At 40.0% G+C, this 10702-nt stretch overlaps 1 protein-coding gene across 9 annotated transcripts in view; it reads right to left on the bottom strand.

Moving 5' to 3' along the window:
• Positions 1 to 2677: 2677 nt before the first annotated feature.
• The window catches only part of R3HCC1L (R3H domain and coiled-coil containing 1 like), a 95056-nt gene continuing 87031 nt past the window's right edge, over positions 2678 to 10702 (bottom strand). For all 9 annotated transcript variants that reach the window (XM_047824929.1, XM_047824930.1, XM_047824927.1 and 6 more), the window contains one exon: positions 2678 to 3459. In XM_047824929.1, coding sequence (XP_047680885.1) covers positions 3392 to 3459 — 68 coding nt within the window. In that variant the 3' untranslated portion in view covers positions 2678 to 3391. The remainder of the gene's footprint in view (positions 3460 to 10702) is intronic.

Below are 10702 nucleotides of genomic sequence, written 5' to 3'. Positions count from 1 at the left end.
TAGCAGATGGGGCAGATTTACAACAGTACACCCCTCCCCACAGCATGTGAGCTATCCCCTCCCTCCTTACGGGGTAAAAAGGGACATGATCTTGAGCTATCCTCTCTGAATACAAAGAAGTGCTTTCTTCCCCCTTCTCTTCTACCTTCTCCACTCCTTCATCAGGCAAAGGGAGCATTATATCTTGGCATGGCAGTTTAGGTAAACAAGGGAAGGACTGATTTCCTGTTGGATCCAGCAAACCTCTCCCAAACAGTAAAAACATTATACTCGCACATGCAGCTAATGGTCTGTGAAAGAATGTGCAGCTCGTGGGGGAGCGTGTGGCGGCTGATGACTAGACTCAGGCAGGGAGGTACCCACCACTTCTTCCTGCATCCAGTTTCCGAGAGGGCCAGAAGAAGCGGGCCAGGCAGCCAGCCACTGGCTCCGGTCTCAGTCTTGCTAGCCACATCACACACTTGATAGGTGCAGCCCGTTCTAATTCTTGGAAAAAGCTATACAAGGGCTGTGCTGTTACACCACCGAGTTGAAAGGGAAGGACGTGGGAAGATTGGTGGCTGGCATGGCTTGTAACTAGATGAGGAATGTTAACAGAATACCAACCACCAAATTCCAGACAGAACCAAAAATGTCAGAAGACTTTCACCCCGGCATTCTGTAGTCTGAGAAGCTGAAGTGCCAGGAACCTCGGCTTACTAATTAGAAGCCTAATTTATTTCTATTCCACCAAGACCTTCACTCTATGGGGAGCATGTTAGGACTCCAAGGGGATGTACATTTCTACTACAGATACCAGGTGACACTGGGATTTAGTCATTTAACATGTATGAAGCAACAAAAACACCTAGCAGAGTACATTCATAGTCTTCTGGAATATCTAACAAAGGAGCCAGGGGCAGCTACAGGGTGCTGTCCAGTTGGCTCAGCTTGTGAAGGCATATGGATGGGGCCAAGGATGTGGTTTCCATCTGCACAAGCTCAGTGTAGTCCACGCTGGGCCGTGGCAGGTCCTCTTACCTCCACCCGTACACATCAATGGAAAATATACCTAAAAAGCACACTCTCAGGGCGCCTGGGTGGCTTGTCCAACTTCGACTCAGGTCACGATCTCACAGTTTGTGAGTTCGAGCCCCACATCAGACTCTCTGCTATCAGCACAGAGCCCACTTTGGATCCTTCCTTCCATGGAAGGAAGTTCTGTCCCCCTATCTCTCTGCCCCTCCCTCCCTTGCGCATGCTCGCTCTCTGTCTCTCTCTCAAGAAAAGAACAGCACGTTCTCTACTAATGGTGGAAGCAGCAATACTTCACAGCTTTAGGTACTGGCTAAACACAAATCCCTTCTGTGGGTCTAATTATAAGGATAAGTCTGAAAGTTAGAGGAGGCTGATTGCAAGCTGGAAAAAAGCGCATGCTACTAGCCACTTAGTAGACAGCATTAGAATGACAGTACCTTAAAAGCTAGGAGTAATTAAGAAAACTGGGTAATAAACATGCAGCTCTACGTTACCAACGCCCTTAAAAGCCAAAATGTTATTAGAAAAGGGAAGACAAGTAATAGGGACAATCATCTTTTTTACTGCCCAAGGTCACTCTTAGCCTTGAAGAATCAAAACAGAGCAAAGGTGTACCTCAGAAGTGTACCATTCAGTATGAAGCCTGGCTACGATTCCCTGCCTTTCCTTTCCAGTGTAGCCACGCTGTTCGAACAGACCTGTCTATCTTAAAGAAGTCTGTTGTGTGAAGACAGAGAGCACAAGCCCTGTGGCTACAAGTCAGAGAAGTGCACTGGACCAGATACTAGGACAGAGGATCAAGAGGTTTTATTTAATCCTCTCAACTTGAAAGGGAGGCCCTGAATAGGAACAAGGGACACTTTCAGAACTGACCAAGAATGAGAAAAACAATGGTGAGGAGCTGCAAGAAGCCTCCAAGACCAGAATAGCAGCAGGGATAGTTGGGTCAGGGCTAAGACCCAAGGCCAGTGTCATCTGAGGAACATTTGAACAGAGCCCCCACTCTACCATGTTCTAGGCAGTGCTAATAATCCATCACTGTCATGGGCACCACATACAAATATGAGGCTGCCGCCCTCAACGAAAGCACGATGGGACACTATGTCTTGCTAGCTCAACCTATTAAAGTCTAGCACTCCCAGTTCTTCAATGCAGAACTTCCTTCCAAAAACAATGAGCGCAGGTATGAGGTGGATAAAGCCTGAACTGGCGGCTCAGACTTGTCAGTGTCCTTTAGGAAATTTCTCACTGCCCAGAGGTGTTTGTTTTATTCTGGCAACTCTTCACTGTAATGGATCATCTGGTGTTGCTTGCCAGGTGCCTCTGGCACAGGCTGAGAAGATGATACCAAGAACATGCTGTGTGCCAGAAGCCTTCTGCAGAATGTCAGGTTTGACAGAAATGGGAGAAGGCAAGAGGCTCGGGTGGGCATGTCCAGGGAGGGCAAGAAGGGGAGGGGAGCTACCACATACCCATCCCGAGAGAGGCATTTTTGTAGTATACTCAGGCAGAGAGATAGAGGACCAGCAGTCTACTCAGTGTGGCTCAATAAAGCCAACAGATCCACTGAACCCAGGCACAACTTTATAGGGATGAAGATACGAGGAGAGCTGTTCCCCAGTTTTTTTGTGGGAATGACAAAAGTGACAAATAGCAGTGATGTAGGTCATAGACTGAGCTTTAATGTCTCCCTCTCACAACACGGTAGTACTTTCAGCGGGGACTAGCACACGGCTCCCAAGGCTGGCTTTCTAGAGGGCTGAAGCAGGCATGCCCTTGGCTGCTGTGCAGCTGGAGCAGCCCCAGGCGCCCGGCCCAGTACAAACTCTGGAGCTCAAACACCTACATCTGCTGCAGCTCACCAGCTCCAGAGTTCTGGAATTGACAGTGTGGATTCGGTGAGTACCAAGTACTTCAAACACTGTTCCCTCCGCCACCCCTTGGCTCTGTGAGGCCCGAAAGAACACCCTACCTTTTCAGGGCCGGAATGGCCCATCATGGCAGGTTTGAATCCTCTCTTTTGTATCTGCTTCAGACATCTTAGACACATGAGCCATGGTAACAGTGGGGCTTGCCACGCCCAGAGGACTCTTGGAAGTCATATCCAAATTGCCACAAGTCAGCTTCCTAGCTGATGGCTCCTTTCTATGCCCAACACAGTATGGCAATTCCAAATGACTGCAATTAGAAGCAAAGACGGACAGGAGTCCACCTTCTTTCTAGACCCAGTCAGTGCTCGCCTCAATGGCTTTATCTCGTTCTTTCATGAACACGCACTTCTGCATGTACACAGAACTCTAGAAGGATCCTCCTATCCGAAGACTATGGAATTAATTTCTGAATTCATGGAACTATCCATTTCCTTAAGTGATGTTCAAACTGCAGACTGGTCTCTGCCTTCCCAGACATCTTCCCGTTGCTTGGCTTCCAGTCGCTTTCTCTCTGTAAGTAAGGACAGTATGAAAAGTGGAAGTACGCTCCATATAACCAGTGACTTTCCTTTAATCCAAATTATAAGCAAACTTCAGTCATGAGACAGGAGAATTTCCTGGTCTTCTCTTACCTGACTCCAAGAGTTAATATCTTTAACTTTCCAAGTGTGTTATAAGTGGAAGCAATGTTATTAGTACTATATAATAAAAAAGAAAGATCTGGGGCTAACAGAAATAAAAAGTATGTGGAGTAAGTCAGAACCTAGCAGGACCAGACTCCAGTCTTGCTGATAATGTATTTATTTTCATTCTATTTCTCAACTGTGTTAGTGCTTCAATATAATTGCCTGTTCTTCCCACTTTACTGATCTTTAAAAATATTTCAATAGGGATGAAGAATAGGTTTGAATATTCTTCTTCTGTCTTCTTGCTCAAATAGAAATGGTGGCCACTGGGCTCTAGCTGGATCTCCCTACTACAGTCTTACAGAAAAAAAATTTTCAGAGGCAAATCAAATTTCAGTATTTTTAGAGCATTTTCAAGAGCCTACCTTCCACAACACACAATTCCAACATGGGAAAACAACCACATATAATGGAGGGAAATAAAGAATTATTTCTAAAAACAAAACAAAACAAGAAAATCAGAAATCTGGGCAATCCATCTTCAATTTTTAACAGAGAAGCTGGGTTTCCATTTAATACTTTGACCAAGACCTGAGATAATACAGACCACACATGATTTGGTGACCCGAGCACTTCATTAGGTGCCACAATACCAGTTCTAATTTCATGGCTAGTCATTTACCATAAAATATAGATGATAAGCCTAAGTGCTTCCTCTCAAGGGCTATTATTTCAAATAAAGTCTGTAAAAGATTTTGCAAGTCATGAACCAGGGGAATTACTACAGAAATCAAGGTGAGTTTAGAGTTAACACTTGCTATTTTGACATACCTTTCCAAATCAGCAGAATCCCTTACAAAATTCCTTTACTGAATATATTTGACTGTACTTTAAGGGCAAAGAACTTGGTCAGGAAGCTGACTGGCATTTGGAAATGTGAGATAGAGAAATTCACTGCTATTTGGGCACCACCTTGTGGCATTATCTGAATATAACAGTAAAGTTATAACAGACAAAAAAAAAAAAAAAAAAAAAAAAAGAGGGTCAGCAAATTCCAAACTGAAGGCTAATTAATTCAGTGCCTTGTGACTTGGCTTTAAGACAGGCTTCAATTGGGATTGGGATTCTCCAGGGAGACCACACTAAGGATAATTGGCTTGTCTAAAGGATTCCAGGGTTTCTTAGGAAAACACTGTGGTTCTGATTTTCATAAACAGGGTAAAGTTATTAGAAGGGGATCTAAAGGCAAAAGCAATGTTGGACGAAAGCAATCAAAAATTGGTTCTGGATTCCTAGAAAACTGAAGAAACCAGAAAAGTGAACTACTAGAACTCAAATTTTTCAATAAGCTCAGAAATTTAAATCAGAGTGACTATCTGGGAAGTTTAACAAAAGAAATCCAGGTGTAGTAGAAAAATAAGCCACTCACCACAATTCGCAACTCTAAACTCAAAGCACTTTGGAAAAGTTGGTTTTTTTTAAACTTGTTTTTTTTTTTTTAAAGTTTAGGGCCAAAATTCATTTGGTAGTAAATATAACCTGAAAAGATAAAAGGCTGCTTATGGTCTTACATATGCCATTTAATGGAACAATCATACACTTGGTGGCAGAAATACTGTCAGTGTGTCTGATTTTGGTGTTATGAAATATATATTAAGATAACGATATTATCTTTCTAAAACTGAATACAGTTCAGAATACTGAAACATTTCCCACCCTAATGTTTTATAATAAAAGATTATGGATCTCTACTGCCAAATACATGTAAAATAATATATGAGGAAACTCTGGTGGTTAACCAGTGAAGGCTGGAAGACAGACTGAGAAGCACAAAGAAACAGTAACAATGTGAGGCATACATTTAGTAATTCAGAACCTGAATAGAGAAATACTTTTTAAAGAGGAAATGGAAGCTTGGAGGGGTTAAGTGACTTGGCTAAGGTTACATAATCAGTGAAAAACTAAAGCTGGAACTCAGGCCTTTAATTCTTAAACCAGCATACTTTCTACTGTCCTGACATATGAATATATCTACAAAGAAAAGGGGAAAATGAAAAACAAAGAAAAGAAAGGAGGGGTGCCTGGGTGGCTCCGTTGGTTAAGCATCCAACTCTAGATTTCAGCTCAGATCATGATTTCATGGTCGTGAGATGGAGCCCCACATCGGGTTTCACACTGGGTGTGGAGCTTGCTTGAGATTCTCTCTCTCCCCGCCTCTCTCCGCCCCTCCCATGCTTGCTCTCAAAAAAAAAAAAAAAAAAAAAAAAAGAGAGAGAGAGAGAGAGAGAGAGAGAAAGGAAAGCAGATAATATCTGATAGACTGCCTGCAAGGACCTCCTATATTAACCTGACAGACTGCATGAGAAGAGCTATTACCTTTACCTTTAACAATTAGAAAACAGTAAACTAAGTAAAGAGAAAGCCCAACAGCAGCCATAAGGGCAAGGAACTAAAGGCAGAATAGAAGAATTTGTATGAAATTATTAACTTAAAGTGTGCATGTAAGCTGTCCCTAAAGACCTTCATTTTCCAGTATAATAAATAAATTGCATAAATGATTTTATTAAATTCGTTGACTGAATCACCACTTACCACTCAGGGAATGGAAAGGGATAAAGATTAAAAAAGAGCCAATACAGTGTCATCTCAAAAGAAAACAAAGAAAAGGAATGTAAATTAAAACGTTCAAAATCTACTTCCACGCCTAAGAAAATAATGGAGAAAAATCATCACAAAACTCCCTACAGAGGAATAATCAACACGCAGACTTGAAGCACAAGTCTGGTCAAACTAATCTAATTGCCTTCTTTTATGGATTGACAGACCTGATAGATTAAGGTGAAATAATATAAGTGACCTCTTAATTTTAGCAAGGTTTTAGATTTTAGGCTTACCAACTATTTATATAATCATTAATATACCAGGAAAGATAGTCTGGACCACATAAGTGTTTAAGGGGAGCATTTAACTCTGGAGAGTAGAATGTTCATCAATGTATTAAGTGTCAACACAAAGAACTATGTGTTCTTTATTTAGCAATAGTTGGTAAACTGGTCAGTTAATCCTAGGGTTAATTAACATTTTCATCTGATACTGGCCTGTGATATAAGAATATTAAACAGCAAGTGACAGCAAAAATACGGGTAAATACTGCATCTCAGAGAAAAAGATCACATTAAGATGAAAAGAGAAATGTGATTGGAAATGAAGGGAATTTCACATTAGGAAAGAAAAGACACCAAGAAAATGCCACACGACCTAGATTATGAGTCAGCAATGCAGCAGAGCCATTGAAGGCAGAATAATGGAGTGCCTAAAAAGAATTTCAAAAGGTAGCAGTTGTAATTAAATTTTTTTATTACAGTTGACTAAGTATTCTATAGGGATGATTTTACTTTTAAGTTCTCAGTGATTTTAATTAAGCAAACTAGGGGATCAAATGATTGTTTACTTACTCTGCCTTTCAGGCCTGTGACCCAAAAGATGCCTTTTAGAACCAGTCAATTAAGCACCTACCCCCAAGAGTAAATGGAAATAAGAAACAGAATTATAGCAAGCTTTGAAAATGAGAGAGTAGCTTATTCTGAGATGTAATGATATCTTCCATCTCCAATTTTAGGTGGGAATCAAGTGTTGATAAGTGAAACATGGGGAAATTTTACATATACTCCTGAATCTGGTCTTTAAAATGTAGTTTTATTATTTCATGTGAATCACTGGTTTAAAACATGATTAAGTCAAATACAAAGGATGGAGGATGATCTATGCTTTGATTTCCCACTCTTAGTGCAGCTCTGATCTGTTATGCACTCTGTCAGACTGACAAACCTCTTCCCCATGTTCTAAGACTATGAACTTTTAAAAAGCTCTTATCCTCCAGATACACACATGATTTGCTTAAAATGATTTGGGTTCTTCTTTTTTCTTGATTCTTCCCAGAGTAGCTTTGTTTTCTGAATCTAATTTTTAATTAAGGACTAAGACACAGACTTCTCATTAGAAGGGTAAGAAGACCAAAGTAGGGTGAGGAAACTTAGCAGGAAGTATTTAAACCTCAAAATCACAAATCTCAAATTCATTAATTACAAGGTTTTCATAGGAAGTGTTCAACTCTGGGCTTTATAAAGAAAAACATAAAGGATTTGAAAGAGTTCAGAGTAGAATCATGAAATAAGATTTATGAAGAAAAAGTGACCAATGTGTCACTCATGTATCCAGTCAATGCACATTGAGTATTTTTTTATGAACCAGACACTATGCCAGACAGGAGAACTCTTCAAGTGGGTGGGTAGAGGAATCCTAGCTATTCTATAGTACTGCTTATGAGAGTACCTATATCAGGATGGTACACAGATTTCAATTTCCATGCTAAATTCTGATCAATTGGCAATGGTCAAGTCAAAAGTCACAAAAAAGAGTGCCGTAACTGATTAGCACTGTTTGTCATGGATAATGGATGGGGAGCAACAGTACAAATTACATAAGTGTCATTACTGTCTCATTATAATGAATATTAATTTTCTAAGAGTCACATAAATAATAGTACCCTGAATTTGTAAAGCACCTTTCTAAACATTTTTACACGTTACCTTAGGTTATGCTCAAAAAATTCTCCAGGGTAAATTAGGCATTAGTTTTGCTTTGTTGGAAACTGGCGCACAGAAAGGTGTAAGAGACATGCCCATGGCAACACAGCTAATGTTAATGGCAAAAACCCTATTACAGCCCAAATTCCCTTATTCCTAAATAATCTGCCTTTGATCTTTAAAAATTAGAACAGAATGGTGTCCACATATATTCCCTATTTCTAACAAGGAAAAGAGAAGAGGAAGCTGGCTTAAACTGTTGTACAGATATAAGTTAGACCTAAGGAAGAATTTTTTTGACAGTGAAAGCTGCTAACTATTGGAACAAATAACTAAGAAACGAGTGCTGATGAAAATGTGGAGAAACAGGAACCCTCGGGCACTGCTGGTGGGAATGCAAGCTGGTGCAGTCACTAAGCAAAACAGTGTGGAGGTTTCTCAAAACATAAAAAACAGAACTACCATATGATCCAGTAATCGCATAACTGGGTATTTATCCAAAGAATACAAAAATACTAATTTGAAAGGACACATGTGCCCCATGTTTATCATAGCATTATTTACAATAGCCAAATTATGGAAGCAGCCCAAATGCCCACTGATAGATGAACAGATAAAGAAGAGGTGATACATACATACACACACACACACACACACACACACACACACACACTGGAGTATTATACAGACATTAAAAAAGAATGAAATCTTGCCATTTGCAACAACATGGATAGAGCTAGGGAGTGTAATGCTAAGCAATATGATTATGAAATGCTAAGCATAAAAAAATACGATTTTTCACTCATGTGGAATTTAAGAAACAAATGAACAAAGGAAAAAACCAAGACAAACCAAAAAACTCCTAACTATAGAGAACTACAGAGAACAAACTGATGGTTACTGGAGGGGAGGTGGGCGGGAGGGATGTGAAATAGGTGATGCAGGTTAAGAGTACACATATCTTGATGAGCACTGAGTAATGTATAGAATTGCTGAATGACTATATCATACACCTGAAACTAATTTAACACTGTATATTAACTATACGGGAATTTTTTAAAAGTCTTCCAAATTGAAGTGAGAAGAGAAACAACTGCTGAAAAAATTATTTTCTTCTTTACTCAAGGTAGATATCCTCACTAGACTAAGTCTTAAGTAGAGGAACAAAATTTTGCCGTCTTTCTAATTCTCCCAAGTAGGAGCATAATGCATAATTTATACAGGGCAGGTGCTTAGTGAATGTCAAATGTTGTTTTTGGAGTGTTACAGAAAAGTTAAAATAAAAAAAGTAATGACAAAAAATGTGCACTGAGATCTGTGCTAGACTCATAATATTACTACTATTACTAAAAACAGCAGCAGCTAACATATATCACATACTTATTACAGACCTATAGAAACAGGACAGAGTGCATTTCTATAGGTTCTGAAGATGACTAAGCATCTTCTGTGGATTATCTCACTTCATGTCCATTTTATGGATGAGGAAACAGAGGCCTCCAGAGAATAAGTAATCTGCTCAAGGTCACACAGCCAGTAAATTGTAGAGCTTATGGGTAGACGTAGGCAGTCTGATTCCAGAATCTATTATGTTATCCACCAAGCTGTACTGATCCCTCCCCCCTCCAGTGGAAAAAGGTCTGGAGCAAAAATATCTGTTCTGTTGAATACCTAGACAGTACTTTTCATTTCCAGAGAGAAAAAGTCTTTAAGTGAGAAGTCTTGGGCTCCATGCAGGCAGGTACAAGAATATCTGCTTAATGCATAAAGAAGTCAGAAAGAGATATATCAGGAATTTTCCATATGCGTTTACTCAGATATGAAGAATGGGAGAGCTCTGAAGCATAATAAAGGAAAAATCTTCTATAATCTGTACAGCCTCAGCACCAATGGATGAGAGGAACTTATCACAGTGAGTCTCTATTCACAAATAAAGGCCTTCTTTCAAAAAGTTAAGTAACAGGGTACTCAGCCAACAGTCTCATTTTTAACTGCATCACTGAAATGCCCTCTGTATAAGGGGACATTTAAAACAAACACTTCAAATGAAGCTACATGCTAATGTGCTTACAGAAAAACAGAGGGGAATACTCAAGATGACATCTGTGCAAGACTATTGCTGCAGTACCTGTGGAAATACAGGTAATATTACATGCGTAGGGTAGGGAAACATAACACACTGCAAAAAGAGCCACATCTTCCCTTATAGATACCACAGTTATTACCCTCTTGCGATTTTCTGAGATAATTGTGGTTATCACAGAGAAAACACTTTCCTCAGAGATAACCATTAATAAAGGGTTAAGGACATTGCACATTCTGCTTTACTCTAGTTCTGTTATTGCCGTGTACAAAAACTATCTATAGTCCGTAAAAGGCCCTTGAGTGAACATGCATTGGAAAAATCAAAACTGCCTCATTATAATCATTAAGGTTTCAAAAAATTAGTTGGGTTCAACTCTGAAACTCTAGCACCTGCCATGACACACTCTGTCACTGGTTATCTGGCCAGTGCAGCTGAGAGTCCGCAAGCCGCCTGCTA

Source organism: Prionailurus viverrinus, chromosome D2 (genome assembly GCF_022837055.1).
Source record: "Prionailurus viverrinus isolate Anna chromosome D2, UM_Priviv_1.0, whole genome shotgun sequence".
Taxonomy (NCBI): Eukaryota; Metazoa; Chordata; class Mammalia; order Carnivora; family Felidae; genus Prionailurus; species Prionailurus viverrinus.
The sequence above is the reverse complement of the archived record's forward strand: the minus strand, read 5'-3'. Positions and strand labels throughout refer to the sequence as shown.